General features: G+C 37.3%; 1 protein-coding gene across 1 annotated transcript; it reads right to left on the reverse strand.

The window, feature by feature from the left end:
* Positions 1-867: 867 nt before the first annotated feature.
* On the reverse strand, positions 868-12,936 carry mrps22 (mitochondrial ribosomal protein S22). The gene is made up of 8 exons (XM_082180704.1): positions 12,791-12,936; positions 11,754-11,911; positions 11,438-11,602; positions 7,549-7,692; positions 7,394-7,477; positions 6,520-6,665; positions 5,102-5,210; positions 868-1,092 (listed from the first exon to the last, which is right to left on the reverse strand). The coding sequence occupies exons 1-8, from the start codon at positions 12,918-12,920 to the stop codon at positions 1,003-1,005; spliced, it is 1,026 nt and encodes a 341-aa protein (XP_082036830.1). The 5' UTR covers positions 12,921-12,936; the 3' UTR covers positions 868-1,002.
* Positions 12,937-17,335: the final 4,399 nt, after the last annotated feature.

Here is a 17,335-nt window from a genome sequence, read left to right on the forward strand (position 1 = left end):
TTTGACAAAATGTTATATTCCTAAGACAAAAATAACTCTCAAAGAAACTTTCATACATTACCTTGTAATACTGATCTCACAATACACTTTGAAATCCGTTCAAACATGAGATCACAAAACAAAAAGCTTATAAAAACAATATAAAGTTTAAAGCTTTTCATATTCATATTATATATAGCACTTTTTATCCCAGTACTTTTTTATATTATTATTATTATTTTAACATATGTTCATTTTATGTTAGTTGATGTTGTTATTCTGTTTCATAAACTCTGAACTGTACTACAATGCCTTATACTTAATTAGTAATGTCTGTGTTTGAACAAAAAAATCTTCTGAGATAAACCGGTGCCGCTAGTAGTGTTCATTTAAAGGAGTCCTCTCTCTCTCTCTCTCTCTCTCTCTCTCTCTCTCATATCATAGGATCACGTATAATATTCCGCTGCTGGAGTTCTGTGGGGGAAGGGGGGCATCTTAGTCCAAATATGTAAAATAAATTCAATGAAATTCAATTAATTGACAAATAGATTCACTTAATTAACGTTAAAATTGTTCAGATGGATTAAACTCAAAAATGTTGATGTTCAGAAAGCACAGGATTACCAGAGTCAATATTTCCCTCATACTATGTTACATTTTTTTATTATGCAAACATTATCGAACTTTGTCTCACACTGTATAAGTGGGAATTTATGAATGAGATTAATAGCTACCGTCCTTTACATTTTAGGAAGGGCAGCAAAATCATTCCTGCCAACAGTAAATGTGATTGTCTTCGGTCTCCTTTTACAGGCTCTGCCCTAACTACACTTGATGATGTGTCACTGAAAGAAACTGCGGTGATATTTAAATAAAGAAACTGAGACCTTATACACAAAGATTTCTTTATTATGTACAGAATGAGTACGTTTCAAAACTTGACATGAACATTTGAAACAATATGACAGATACTTCCGTTCATGATAAATGTTAGTTTTCCAGAATTCGAGCACTTTGCTGTATTTAAACAGAGCTCAGTGCTTTAGTCTGTTGGTAGTTTTGCAGGGCCAGCTCGATGAATCCAGCTCTGTTTGACTCGTGCTGGGCATAGATCTAAGAATGAGAGGGAAAGAAAGACAGAAAACGCATTAGGACCCGTTTGTGAGAGGATGCATGGGTTTTTACACGCAGACAAACTGTTTCTCTTAACGTTGTTCTTTTTTTTGTTAAAGCAACACTAAGGAACTTTTCCTCTTCGGTCGCCCTACAGGTTGGAAGCGGAATTGTCCATTACCGCTGTCGTAAATAATTTCGCCGCCCGCACGCTCGCTGTTTATCCAGCACTGGCTTTGAATGAACGATGTCCACAGACAAGGTAGAGTATGTTGTATGATTTCATGAAAGTATGATGTATTGCGACATCAGAAACGAAGAAAAACTAAATAATGACTATTGTAACGCTTGACGTAAAGCAAGTCAAATTTGTAGTTTTCTTATGTCTCATTCGAACTACAGAAACGCGACCCGGTTTGGCAAACTTGCATAGTGTGGTTATAGCAGATATAGGCTGCAAAGCGAATCCAGAAGTGCCTTTCACCCTGTTACGACTTGAAACATTATTTTAAGGTAAACATTTTTACTTAGTGTTGCTTTAAGATGGCAGCCAACATAAAACAGCTTTTATGTCTTATAAAAGCGAGTATAAACTATGAGTATAATTGTGTATAATTTGAACTCTTTCACCGCCACTGACAGATTTTTCCATCATTTCTAACAACGCTTCCCTGCCATTGATGAAAATGTATGGAAATCCATGTTTTCACTGTTATACAGCAGGGGTTATTACGCATCTACTGAAAGAGGCGAAACACAGGCAAGGGTAGAAGCAGAAACAAGTGATGGAAGCATTGCTTACGCATATGTATAATAACACGATCATCAAGATTAAACCTAATGTTATTGAATGAAGTGTCGACCCAGGACGAGCTATAGGATGAAGTGTTGATGGACTCGATCTACTCATCTGTGTTTTGATCGTCGTTCTGAACCACATTACGAATCTTTGACAAAAAAGTGATTTTCTCAGCTTTTTGTTCAAAATGTAGCTTTTTTATTTTTTTTATTTTTATTAATGAAACTTACGGTTACACTTTATTTTAAGGTGTCATTGTTACAGTGTATATTTAATATATTTAAGTACTGAGTAATATTAAGCAACTATAAGGTTAGGGTAGGATTAGGGTTTGGTTGAGGGTTAGTTGCATGTAATTATGCATAATTTACTGTTATTACAATGGTAAGTACATGTAACATAACAAGGACACTATAAAATAAAGTGTTACCAAACTTACCCACGTTAAAGTGTTGATTAAAAAAGAAGCATGAAGCTAGAATAAAACAGTTTTTTTTTGTTTAAAAGTAGAGGATCTGTTCTTTCTTTTGATATATTGCATGTTCAGATATTCATGCAACAAAATATTCTGAGGGCCATAACATTTTTGTGAAAATGATCAAAATGCTGGAGCTGGCTGGAAAGGTTTTTTTTTTTTTTTTTTAAACACTGGCGGGGAAAGAGTTAATGATGTTTCTAAAAGTGCTATTTATTGTTTTTGCGAGAATAATTTTGCTTATTTTAATTAGCAAAACAAACACTGAAATACTGACTTCCTGTCACAGGGGTCACAGGGTCAATGTGACATAAACAGGGTTGAGCGGAGTGTGCAGGAATCCTGAACCGTGACTAAACACGGGCCCCTCATCAAGTCTGCCATGCTTACCTATTTCCTTTCACAGAATCTAATATACACACACATTAAAACCTGTCACTCGACCATCTCTACCAAATTACTGGTGGCATTTTTCGCCTTGGTTTACTGCGTTCTCTCTGGATGACGTCCAGGCGTGGGTTAAAGGTCTAACCACAGGCTGATGTGAAGTGATGTACCCTGGGCCTGACCCCGTCTTCCCTGTTTCCAGAGCTCATATCAGCCATGTTCTCATGTTGAGAGATGATTTAGCACATGAGTAAATGTTTATAGTGTATTTATGCCCTATTTAACACTGTAGTATTATAGTCTGAGGTTATGGATTCTTGTCTTGCGTTCCTTATGAAGGTTTTGGGCATTTAAATTAAACATTTATTATAATATTTATTTATCATTTTACTATACAGTCCCCATCAAAGATTTGGAAATATATGTAGATTTATGTTATGTTTTCATGAATATGAGCACGACTGCAAATGTGATATTGATTTTAGTTAATATTAAGTGTTGATAATATTAATATTGATATTCAGTTAATATTAAGTGACTTACATTTTAGACACAGTTTTTTTCTCTATTTCGGCAACAAAAATTGTTTCAAATAAATCCTATTGCTGTGCGTTTCTGAGCAACACACTGCGGTGTTTCGTTACTGAATGAATCAGCAGCTTTGAACGAATTGGTTGAATAAATTATTCTGTCATTAATTCATTAAATGATCCGCTTGAACCTACTGGCGGTTTTAGTTAATTTTTTTCTTTTTTTTAAAAATCATTTTATATTCAAAAATGTTATTTTATGTAAAAAAAGATTATTTTTAAAACAATCTCAACATTATGCATTTTTAAGCTAATTTAGATCTTTTGTGTCTCATATATTCAATAATAATATTATTATTAGGGCTGTCAATCGATTAAAAAATTTGATTGCGATTAATCGCATGATTGTCATGAGTTAACTCGCGATTAATCGCAATTCATCGCACATTTTTTATTTGTTCTAAATGTACCTTAAATTTAAACTTTTCAAGTTTGTAATACTCTAAATCAACATGGGCATGGATAAATATGGATGCTTTATGCAAATGTATGTTTATTATTGAAACCATAGTCAACATAGAGCATGAAGACGAGACATGTTTCAAATGTCATAGATGTTTTTCAAAGAACTTGTTCATGTCTATTAGACACATGTAGAAAGAACAAAGAAATACCAGGTTCCCATTATTCTCTTTCTTTGCACTGAGCAATTTACTAACACAAATATGTTTAGATTTTTGCATGACAGGGCAGCTCTTCTGAAAATGCTAAATGTACATTTATTATTATTATTACATTAGTTTGTCTCTCTCTGTGCCCATTTTAATGAAGCTAAATTCTGAATAAAACTGTTTTCATTGGTATATTTTACTGTTTGTTTTGTCAAACAACGGAATGAATATGAAATAGTGACTGAAACGCGACCCAATAAACATAACCAGCTCTCCCTTCCAAGACGTTAATCTGCACAAAAATCCTGATAATCGAGCCGTCGTCTGATGAAATCAAATACACATAAGATAAAGACAATATTTGTGTTGTGATTTCGGCTATACTTGCATGTAAAATTAGAGAAGCAACATAATATCTGTGTTTAACTGAATTAAAGCGCTACTCCTCTCTGCCGCACGCGAACGCGAGAGAGAGAGAGAGAGAGAGAGAGAGAGAGAGAGAGAGAGAGAGAGAGAGAGGTGCGCGCGCGTGCTGGGAGAGCAGTACCGGCGATTCTCAGAAACTAAATAAGGTTTGGGCGCTTTTTTGAAGGGAAAAAAAAATCGCTAAAGGGGTCTGCAATGTCGCTAAGTTGGCAACACTGTGTATCTCCATTTCTTCAACTAGGGGTTGGGCCACGGGTCAAACAGAAAATACGCGCTGCGTTAATCGCCCGTTAAAAAAATTAGTGCCGTTAATATGATTTTGCGTTAACGCGTTATTAACGCGCTAACTTTGACAGCACTAATTATTATCAATAAATACAATTAGAATGTGGATGTTTCAGATGAATTTGAGGAGTGTTAGTCTGGTCTTGACTCGGTCTCGCTCTTGTCTTGATCTCAACACACGCTGGTCTTGGTCTTGAATTGGTCTAGTTTAGTTGTTTAGTTGGTCTTGACAACAAAAGACTGTAATGTTGTGACTCAACACATTGCTGGTTGGCTAGGTTCATGGCTTATAACACTTTATAGGATTTTTTTTAAATTCCTATGGGAAAAACACTTCTGGAACTAACGGCGCCAATGCACTCTATAGGAAACTCTATATGCACTCTATAAATGCAGTAATGTTTGAACTGTATTGTGGAATTGATGAGTTGTTCACCTTCAGGAGGTCGAGGTGCGTGGCCTGTTGTCTTCGAGCGTCCTGCGCAGACTCACTCTGAGGATGAACCAGATGAAGCAGACGCACCAACCTCACCGCATCTGGCATTCTGCAACCATGACAACACATCACACGCATCACACAGAGACAACCGCCAACAGACACAACACAGCACAATACATGCTTTTACTGAAATTAAAGGTGCTGTAAGCGACGCCAAGCAAGCAAGAACTTCCGTCAGACCCAGACTGAGCCTATTTTTACTTCATTTTAGGGCTCGGCTGCAGAAATCTGTGTGATATTGCAGGACAAATATCAGCCATCACAGACATTCACATTCGGACAGGATTAAAATCACACAGTACACCCGTGAAACATGAATTTCTCCAACGTCCTTCATGAAAACTAGTCCGAATAGGGTATAGCCATTTATTTGCGATTACAATACAGGCGAATTTCTCTACTACTACTAGTTTCACAATTGTATCATAAAAACTATTTTTTTTAAATACACATTATTATCAGACTTGTGTGATACATTCAGCCTCGTCTGTGTAAAGTTATATCCAATCTGTCAGTTCATGTTAGAGCTGCACGATTCGGGATAAATTGAGAATCTTTTTTTTTTTTTCGAATCCCAATTCTCCCACGATTCTGAACAGACAACTGAAGAAAATAACATGTAATTTACTACAGGTTCTGACTATGTTAATTACTTTTCAAATGTTTAATTAATCTGAATGAATTATTTAAAAAAGGGTTAGGGTTTGAATGAATGACTCACTGACTCACATAACTTCACTCGTTTCATTACTGGATAAATCAGTGTTTTTTGAATGAACGATTCAATGACAAATACGTTTTTTACATCACTTGTCGCCACCTACTGGTGTAACGATATAATCGCTGAAGAGTCAAGTTTCTTTCAAAAGCTGATTTGCTCTATTTAGCAGATCTGAATGTTCGCTGTGATCGTACCTGTCGAAGGTTTAATAGATACAGGTCAATCATTGAACATCAGCTCTAGTTCATGTCATGACAGTGTAAACCTGATTAACCCAGAAACTCTCATTATGACACATGCAAGGATCCCAGAAAGGGAAGTGCTGACACTATTTATAAGGCAATTTTTACATGGAGTAAACTTTTCCCTGTTGGAATTATATCTGCAATGCAGGACTCAGTTTAGTCACCTAGAAAAGTGGCAACACCTCAAGAAGAAGATTTATACATCTTGATGACAACAAACATTGCTATGGAATACTTCATGTCAATAATAGAAGGTACACCCATAGACTTTCATTGCGAGTGCATCACTCTAAGCACGTTTTTGTTCTTTTTTATATACATCAAAATCATTTTCTGTGGTAACTTTCAGCATTTCCTTTTTCGATCTCCACACACACACACATACTCACAGGTCTCTCTGCAACATGTCCACCAGAAGGCCATCAATTCGCCGACCGTTGACCAGATGCCAGGCCAAACCACCAAAGAACCGTGTGGATCTGAGCACATCGTATTTCCCATGCTTTTCAATGTCCTCATAGGTCAGCATGAGCACCTAATCGCACAAGACCACATTACTATTATTAGTCAGTCCTTCCACAGATATAGAGGTTATGCGTGTGCGATCCGGCGGGAAAGTGACGTCAATGCAAACCCTCTATTGCCAAAGCAGTTTACAGAAAATAAGTGACGTAACCAGAGCGCTCGGTTACACTATATTTTAAGGGGACGTTACACTCTATTTGCTCAAATAAGTACTGAGTAATATAAATTAACTACATGTACTTATAGCTTTCCTGTAGCTCAGTGGTAAGAGCATTGCGTTAACAACGCAAGGTTGTGGGTTCGATCCCAGGGGATTGCACATACCCATGTATAAATGTATAGGATAACGCAATGTAAGTCGCTTTGGATAAAAGCGTCTGCCAAATGCATAAATGTAAATGTACTTACTATAGAGTTACGGTTAGGGTTTGGTTTAGGATTAGTTACTAGTAAATTATAGCAGGTACATGTAGTAATGTGTAACTACGTCACCTTAAAACAAAGTTTCAAGTATGCTTTATTTATATAGCACATTTAAAAACGGCAAACACAGCTGTCCAAAGTGCTGGACAACACAAAAAACGAAGAGAAACAGGGCAAACCACACATTCATGACACCGATGTTACCGAGCACTCTTCGAGAAACAGAATAAGATGTTTTCATGCACTGGTACAGCATCGCCAACCCTTGCTTTCTTTAGAAATGTGTCTTTCAGCAACAAAAAAACAAAAACTCACATTTTTAAATTCTGCAGAGTCTGGCTCAAATTGGGCAACGCACTGGTTTAGCACATCCTCGTGTTTATCCTGTTCAAAGGCCACCTGCACACAGAGAGAAACACTCAATACATGTGCAAATCGGCAAGACCTCTTCAGCTTTGCACTTCTCATACCCTGAGGTTTTCTTCTTTAAAGATGGCTGGTGGCGTGACTTTGCGCCCATCTTTGGGGAAATAGACTTGTATTATCCTGTCTCTTTCGTTCCATGATGCTTTTCTCAGGGTTCCACTGGGCTCTCTCACAACTATGAATCTTTCCTTTGGGATATTGGTGAGAGAAACAGAAACAGGCCAACAACACGAAAGATAAATAACACTGTACCAGATCTCTCTGAAATCACATTAAAAGATCAGAAAATGAACAGGAAATTACAGTAAATAAAGTATTGCATTACTGGGTTATTATCCTTGAACAACAGGAATGTTGAATAATTTCATTTAAAACCAATGTAAAATTAAATATGTGTGTGTACTAGGGATGTCAACGATTAATCGACAATCGATTAATTGTCGATAATACATTTAATCGATACAACTTATCGATCATCGATTAAGCAGGTCTTCATGCGCGTGCGTGCTGCTCAACCGCGAAACATGTAAAGCGAGCGCGCCGGAGTTATGTTTGGGACCATTTTACACCTTCATCATGACTATAAGTTTGCATGTGCATTCGCAGCCTTTTGTTTTGTGCAAATGTAAGTTGTAATACTGTTTATTTTCTGTAGGCCTATCTATATCTGATTTATCTCATATTGGATGCATTTGGTTAAGAATTAACTCTGTAGTAAAGCGTCAGCTTCAGCGCGCGCAGCTCAAACGGCAGTGCACGACTAATAATTACTATTGGGACTGTAATATTACATAACATTATAAAGAGAACAATATTGTAATAAAACATTGTGAATTATTTGGGTTTAGTTGCCGTGTCACGTTGCTCCAGGAAGACCGCGTCCACAACATAGTTCTGAATGAATGGCACGTAACTTAGTTCAAGTTCACTTGTGCATGAATTTGCGTCATTTTGTGCAGATATAATTTGTAATATGTTTATTTTGAATGCATCTGATTAATCTCATATAGGATGCGTTTCTTTTAGATAAATAACGTGCTAGCAAAGTGCTCCAGTTTAACGGTAGCAGATTCATTCAGCGCGTGCAGTTGTTCCAGGAAGAGCGCGTCCACAACAGTCACACATTCTAAGCGCATATGAGGCGGCGTTGGTGACACGTTGTATTTAGTAGTTATATTTGATTATTAAATAATTAATTTAATTATCAATCACATCGAAACATTTTACAATCCTACTAGCCCTCTATTTATATTTAAAACCATTCTAATTGATTTGGTGAGGAACATAGCGTTTTGAGCAGCATTTGCAGACCCTGTCATGCTGTCATAGCCACTGCATATCGCAGTATTAAGGCTAACGATTAATCGATTAATTGATCGTTAATTTAAACGACGATCGATCATGGGAATTTGTGAAAATTGACATCCCTAGTGTGTACTGTGTATAATTATTTTGGATATATAAATACACACACATGCATGTATCTATTTAAGAAATATTTGCATGTATATACTGTATATACAGTGAGGAAAATAAGTAATTGAACACCCTGCTATTTTGCAAGTTCTCCCACTTGGAAATCATGGAGGGGTCTGAAATTGTCATCGTAGGTGCATGTCCACTGTGAGAGACATAATCTAAAAAAAAAAAATCCAGAAATCACAATATATGATTTTTTAACTATTTATTTGTATGATACAGCTGCAAATAAGTATTTGAACACCTGTTTATCAGCTAGAATTCTGACCCTCAAAGACCTGTTAAGGCTGGTTCACACGGCAGGATAATTAGGCCGATTTTAGCCCCGATTCACCCCTTCCGACAATCTTAAGGATGCTCCGATTATCGTAAAATAATCTGATCAGATATTCCTGCCGTGTGTGGTGTGTTAAGGCTGCTCTCGTCTGCTCGGAAGGACGTCGGGACCGCTCCGATCTCAAATCGGGGATATCCAACATGTTGGATTTATTTGGCCCGATTTCTTCTCGTGTGTGGTGTCCCCCGAGCACGCAGCCTGTGGACTGTGGAGTGTAGCCAATCAGAAAGCGAGGTGACGAGGCGGCGAGGAAACACCGGGAAATATAATCAAAACAGCCGGCGGCATGGCGCACCAGAAAGTCCGGTGGACGTCAGAGATCATCGCCTTTTCTTTTGATAACGTTTTTTTTCGGTTAAAAACAAACTATCGCCACTGCATCCTCTTCGTCCGCCATGATTGTTTACTCTGAAGTCACGTTTGATCTCGAGGTATTTTGCGCGATTTCCCGTCTGATCTGGGAATGCTCGGGAGTCAAATCGGTTCGTGTGTGATGTGTTGATTTTGCCGTGTGGCTGCGCACCACACACTGTACGACCAAAACTGTTAGACCCGTGATTTTTTATCCCCGTGTGTGGGGTCTCTCAGGTTTGGAAAATCGGCCGACAATTTTAAAATCGTCCCGTGTGAACCAGCCTTTAGTCTGCCTTTAAAATGTCCACCTCCACTCCATTTATTATCCTAAATTAGATGCACCTGTTTGAGGTCGTTAGCTGCATAAAGACACCTGTCCACCCCATACAATCAGTAAGAATCCAACTACTAACATGGCCAAGACCAAAGAGCTGTCCAAAGACACTAGAGACAAAATTGTACACCTCCACAAGGCTGGAAAGGGCTACGGGGAAATTGCCAAGCAACTTGGTGAAAAAAGGTCCACTGTTGGAGCAATCATTAGAAAATGATGAGTACCATCCCAAGAACACCATCCCTACTGTGAAGCATGGGGGTGGTAGCATCATGCTTTGGGGGTGTTTTCTGCACATGGGACAGGGCGACTGCACTGTATTAAGGAGAGGATGACCGGGGCCATGTATTGCGAGATTTTGGGGAACAACCTCCTTCCCTCAATTAGAGCATTGAAGATGGGTCGAGGCTGGGTCTTCCAACATGACAATGACCCGAAGCACACAGCCAGGATAACCAAGGAGTGGCTCTGTAAGAAGCATATCAAGGTTCTGACGTGGCCTAGCCAGTCTCCAGACCTAAACCCAATAGAGAATCTTTGGAGGGAGCTCAAACTCCGTGTTTCTCAGCGACAGCCCAGAAACCTGACTGATCTAGAGAAGATCTGTGTGGAGGAGTGGGCCAAAATCCCTCCTGCAGTGTGTGCAAACCTGGTGAAAAACTACAGGAAACGTTTGACCTCTGTAATTGCAAACAAAGGCTACTGTACCAAATATTAACATTGATTTTCTCAGGTGTTCAAATACTTATTTGCAGCTGTATCATACAAATAAATAGTTAAAAAATCATACATTGTGATTTCTGGATTTTTTTTTTTTGATTATGTCTCTCACAGTGGACATGCACCTACGATGACAATTTCAGACCCCTCCATGATTTCTAAGTGGGAGAACTTGCAAAATAGCAGGGTGTTCAAATACTTATTTTCCTCATTGTATATATTATATATAATTTAAATATAGTGCAAAAGTTCATTTATTTCAGTAATTCAACTTAAAAGGTGAAATTAATGTATTATATAGACTCATTACATGCAAAGTGAGATATTTCAAGCCTTTATTTGTTATAATTTTGATGATTATGGCTTACAGCTTATGAACACCCCAAATTCAAAATCTCAGAAATGTAGAAAATGTTCATAAGCCGTAAGCCATAATCATCAAAATTATAACAAATAAAGGCTTGAAATATCTCACTTTGCATGTAATGAGTCTATATAATATATTATTTTCACCTTTTAAGTTGAATTACTAAAATAAATGAACTTTTGCACGATATTCAAATTTTTCGAGTTTCACCTGTATACAAAATAATTATACACAGTACACACACATATACATTATGTAAACACAAGCTTTTATATTGGTTTCACAGCCCTACAACACAGATATGCTAAACTTGGTCATAAAACAGAAAGCCTTTTTTCTTACTCGATGCGGGACGTTAAAGTTGATGTCTGTGAATACATATTTAGCAGTGTCCATGCCTTCTAGCATCCGATCTTCAGAAAGCACCTCATCTATGGGCTTCCTCTCAGGCAGGACCGGCGGCATCTTCAGCAAATGTTTCGCCTGTTCCTCTGCTTTAACCACAGCCTACACATGAACATAATCAAGACTGCAGCATAACTGTACAATCATATCACAAATCATATCTCACGTTATTCCGAAACGCTATACTGAATCCCTTTCCATTATATCATGCATCTCAAACCCTCATGAATTCAATCCCATCATCAAATCTCACCTCCTCTAATTCTGCGTCTGTCATGAGCTTGTATTTAGGAGGCGTTAGCTTCTGTCTTAAGGGTCGAAACACTTTCTTCAGATCCAGACCCGTGATTTTGCTTAGGATGTCTTGAACATCTGTGTCTGTGAACTGAGCCTTAGGCACATCCACAGAGCCTGGACGGTGAAAAAAAAGAAACATCGATCAACTTCAGTGATTATGCTTCAATGCAAAAGTACCATGGAACATCACATGGTACTTTGAAATATACTACAGTAGTCAACACTTAAAGTGGAACAAAAAAGTTGTCCAAAGACAAGAACGGGTATTGTTCAAAATTCATGTATAACTTTGATGAAAGCTTTTGATCCACTTCAAATGTTGACTACTGTATAATATTATTGACATACTTAAATAACCATATTCAAACAGCATATATAGCACACGCATGTCTGCAAGATGTCTGTTAAAGATCACTTCATCTGGAAAGCATCTGCTGTTTACTAACATCTGATAGACGTCTTTAAGATGTCAGTTTTACATACACTGATAGCACACGTACATCATGAAGATGTCTATTTGATGTGCGTATTTACAACTGGAAGATATATTTTTTTAGTGTTTGCCCATCTGCAATACATCTATAGGACGTTTCCTGTCAGATGTCAAATAGACGTTTAGAATGTTTTTAAGACGTTTATGATTTAGAATGTAAAACTGACATCTTAAAAACATCTATCAGATGTTTTTAAACAGCAGATGCTTTCCAGATGAAGTGATCTTTAACAAACATCTTGCAGACGTACGTGTCCTATCTGAGTATTTACATGGCATGAATAAAAAAAAACCTAATACCTATAACAACATCAAAATGACAAGGTCATCGTACTGTACTTTTTCGTAAAGCTTGAGCTCTAATTATGACTCTAAAGCTGTTTTACATTTAGTTAACCACACGAGACATTAAAACTACAAAACGTTAATATACAAGGTCAATTCTCCACTACTGTAAAGCATGTACTCGTAAACGTCACATTTCCAGTGACTGTACTTACTGCTGCGTGATGCTGCTGATACACAAAACATTCGCGTTGTGGTCTGTAACTGCGAGTGCACATTTTTATCTACACATTTAACGCAAGAGTAAGACTTTACTAAACGCCTTGCAACACTGAGCGCGGCCATGCTGTAAGTGACATCATCACTGACTGCGGTTGTGTTGAACTTTCACCTTTCAGATAGCCGCTCGGAATGCTGGGAAATGTAGTCCAGGGACTTCTCCTATGCTTCTCCTCTCTAACCGTAAAGTATTTGAGCATAAAATCTGCGCAATGACGTTTTCATACTAAATAAGTAAATACATACATACATACATATTTAAAAAAATATATAAAAAACATGTTTCATCCGTTTCTTACTACCAGTGTCCTTTTAGAAACAAATAATTTGATAAGTAATATAGGCTATTATTAGAAATTGAATGACAGAAGTATTCTTTCTGAGTAACAATAAAAATGACATGACAAAATGAAGCATACTGACACAGCCAGCAACTGAGAGGGCCAAAACAAGATCGCGTGTAGGTCTACCGTTCATAATAATAATAATAATAATAATAGACCAATTCCCCATCATATGACCCATCGATGATGCAAAGCTACCCACAACACAAAAGAAAAGATTTAGGTTCATTAGAATAATAATTAAAAAAAGCAAATATGTTTGTTTATCAAAAGTGCAGTTGCATGGGTTAACAAATAGGCCTACAAATACAACAAATATACGGGGTAAAGAACTGCAGGGTTAAAGGCAAGCCCTGCACGTAGCCTATTAGTCCACGTTAAAGTACAGAAACCAGACTCCGTGTAATAATTTAGAATAAATATGTATTTATTTGTGTGTGTGTGTGTGTGTGTGTGTGTGTGTGTGTGTGTGTGTGTGTGTGTGTGTGTGTGTGTGTGTGTGTGTGTGTGTGTGTGTGTCTGTGTGTGTGTGTACAAATAGCTTTAAAACTCTTGTTTTTTAAAAGAATGGCACAAGCTCTTGCTGCGCATGTTTTTATAATTTATTAGACCACAAAATATGTATTGGTAAAGACTACAGATGTGAACCTGCAGGTCAAATCAGCTTAAGTGTGCGTGACTGGATGAGCAGATTTCCGTCAATAGATGGCGCCAGAGGTTTACACTCATCCGTGCACTGATGCATTATGCGCAACAACGACTAAACACATCTTTATACTTTGAAAACACATAGTAAGTATGTCTTACTAGTAGTATGTTTAAATAATAAGCAAAGAAAATAGAAAAACAAAATAGAAAAAAAAAAATGTCACTTTTGGATCGGTGCTGCATGTGGCTCACATACTGTTCATTTGATATTATTTTTTATTCGTTCATTTATTGAGAGTTTAGGTCAGGATGTCAGTCTGTCTCGCCACTAACAGACTTATTACTGCAAGTGATTTATTTACAAAAATCTGATGATTTGTTGATGGAGTCATACTCTCTCCGTTTTCATTGCTGTTGTTGACCAAGATTAAACCAGTGTGTGTGTGTGTGTGTGTGTGTGTGTGTGTGTGTGTGTGTGTGTGTGTGTGTGTTTGACAACACTTGTGAAGTCCAAAACGTCCTCATTACTAAAACATGTTGAACATCCACAACTAAGCTGGACCTCAATTATAAATCGCTCAAATCATGTTTATATTTAAATAGTGGGTAACACTTTATTTTAAGGTAGAGCATATAGTTACACATTACTACATGTACTTACTATAGTAATAACAGTAAATTATGCATTATTACAAGTAACTAACCCTAAACCAAATCCTAACCGTAACTCTATACATGTAGTTAATTAATATTACTCAGTACTAATTTGAGTATGTAGATCCTTCACCTTAAAATAAAGTGTAATCAAATAGTGTTTTGCAGTTTCTATGAGGGTTATGCTTATAGGCAAAAGAAAATATAATTAACCTGACATACACAATGGAAGTCTATGAGCTGTCCTCATTACAGTTTTCTTACAATAGCTACACACATTTCTCAATACTCACGTCACTTTTTCAAAACTCTCAGTTCTCTTAACCAACTTTCATCTTGGCACAGAAGTTCATTTCACATTCATAATGCACTAAAAACAATTCATTCATGCCTCGAGTAAAGTCATTCTTCCAGAACACTCTTCATTTTCTATCATGTTTTTATTATAACAGTTTTGAAACTTTTTGTTTGTCTCTACTCTGTAACTGAGAAATGTATTCATGTAATTTTAAAGATGTTGTCATTGAATGCATTTTGTGCCAAAGCTATTATAAATGATCCACAGTTTAGCTCACATAGACTGCTGTTGTGATCACTGTGTGAAGAGCGTAGAAAAAGTGACCTAAGTATTGTGAAATGTGTCGAGCGATTGTAAAAAAACAAAAAAACGGTCATATAGTGAAACAAACAAAAAGTGTGTGAGTGGTGTGTGTTGGTGATAGATGGCAGCAATGGATAAAAGTCAGAATAAAGGTCTTTTGCAGGTGTGAACTCAGCTGATGAAAGATATATTAATAATGCACACATATTGGTGTCCCTTTAACAGTGAGGATATCACATAGACTAGAGAGTTTTTTATACAGCGATGATTGCATTTGGTAAAATGCAACCCCTACCTTTATCCCCTCACACAAACCTGCTGATATCAGTATATTTACAGCAAAATTAGCCTTTCAAATAGTGTATAGGTCACTTGGCTAACCCGAACACTAACCCTAAATCATCCGCTAAAAGAAAATCTACAGCATTTTAAAATTATAATACAAATAATAAAACAACAACTGTGAATGTCCTCGAAGGGACATTTTGTCTGTGGAAAATTTTGTCCCAAAACTATTAGTGAATTTTCCACAAAATTCTTGAAACAAAGAAAAAAACATGGAAAAATAAAATATGTGTGTGTGTGTGTGTGTGTGTGTGTGTGTGTGTGTGTGTGTGTGTGTGTGTGTGTGTGTGTGTGTGTGTGTGTGTGTGTGTGTGTGTGTGTGTGTGTGTGTGTGTGTGTGAACATGTTAATGGTGTAGGATAGTCACCAGAGGCAAGACTTACCCTTTCAACAAGCAACAGCTGTCTCCATATTGAACCAGACACACACACACACACACACACACACACACACACACACACACACACACACACACACACACACACACACACACACACACACACACACACACACACACACACACACACACACACACACAAAAACATGTGTGTGTTGTCTTATGTGTGTGTGTGTGTGTGTGTGTGTGTGTGTGTGTGTGTGTGTGTGTGTGTGTGTGTGTGTGTGTGTGTGTGTGTGTGTGTGTGTGTGTGTGTGTGTGTGTGTGTACCTACAAAATTTCGGAGAGAAAATGACTCAGAAGTGAGAAAGTCTGTCAAAAACCTTCTCATTTGTAAAACAAACAAACAAAAACAGTATAAAAATAAAGTGATTAGGGTTATGATTAGGGTTAGGCTGTATATAAAACAACAGAAGTCTATGCACTATCCCCAGATAGCCAAGTAAATGTGTGTGTATTGTGTCTCCAGGAAGGTCAGAGCTTGACCCAGGATTGCCTGCACAGGGAACGTGTGTGATTGTGTTATTACACGTGTGTATGCACACAGTATTGTACATAAAGACTAATTCAGTGTGTGCTTGTTTTGGTTTCTATACACTAGGCACAAAAAAAAGAGGTTTCGGTAAATGGAAAGATGATTGTTGGTGTGCTGTGAGCTCTGTGTGTGTGTGTGTGTGTGTGTGTGTGTGTGTGTGTGTGTGTGTGTGTGTGTGTGTGTGTGTGTGTGTGTGTGTGTGTGTGTGTGTGTGTGTGTGTGTGTGTGTGTGTGTGTGTGTGTGTGTGAGGCAGCTACAAGGCTTCAAGAACTGGAGCATTGGTATTTCTCATTTCAGCGGGAGGGAAGTGAAGGAGAGATTGGGAAAGGGCATAGTGACACTCAAGCTCGTTCTTGTTTTCTCTCATCCTTATCACAATCACTCATGCACCTCCTTTCCATTATATTTCTGCTTTCTTTTTTAAAAAGCAATCTTGCAATCTTTATTAATGCTGCATAATTGTTTTCAGTGATATACAAGTCCATTAGAAGTTCTGTTTGTTTGTTTCACAATAAATAAATAAAATCCTACAAAAATTATAGTAATGCTTAATCAAGGATAGCAATATCATTAGCTCACTACTTTTTACTCTTATGTGAAAACATTTCAAATACACTACACTGTTGTCACCTCTCTATGACCTCACAAGCCTGCATGTTTAATTAAGCATCCAAATGATCATCTCAGGAGCAATTTTCATTCATTTGCATTTTTAATTCAGTTTTTATATGTACATTTATTTATTTTTTTATTGGTCTCACATTTATGCCTTTGCCCAAAAACAACCTTGATTCAAGGTACGCATTTTATCAGTTCATGCATTTCCTGGGAATCAATCCCACAACCTTGGCATTGCTAAAATAGTATAAATAGTAAGATTAGTTTGCCTTTCTAAATACTAAATAGTTTTGGTTGTTTTCTCAACTAACCAGCCGTTTGTTCTTGTAAAAGAAGCT

This window comes from Leuciscus leuciscus, assembly GCF_965113295.1.
Source record: "Leuciscus leuciscus genome assembly, chromosome: 9".
Classification (NCBI taxonomy): domain Eukaryota; kingdom Metazoa; phylum Chordata; class Actinopteri; order Cypriniformes; family Leuciscidae; genus Leuciscus; species Leuciscus leuciscus.

Excerpts from the sequence above, each read along its gene's own strand:
- mrps22 (XM_082180704.1), bottom strand. The coding sequence starts at position 12,920 with ATGGCCGCGCTCAGTGTTGCAAGGCGTTTAGTAAAGTCTTACTCTTGC. Across the intron at positions 11,912-12,790 it reads ATCAGCAGCATCACGCAGCA|GCTCTGTGGATGTGCCTAAG; the intron begins GTAAGTACAGTC and ends TTCACCGTCCAG. Across the intron at positions 5,211-6,519 it reads GACATGTTGCAGAGAGACCT|AATGCCAGATGCGGTGAGGT; the intron begins GTGAGTATGTGT and ends TCATGGTTGCAG.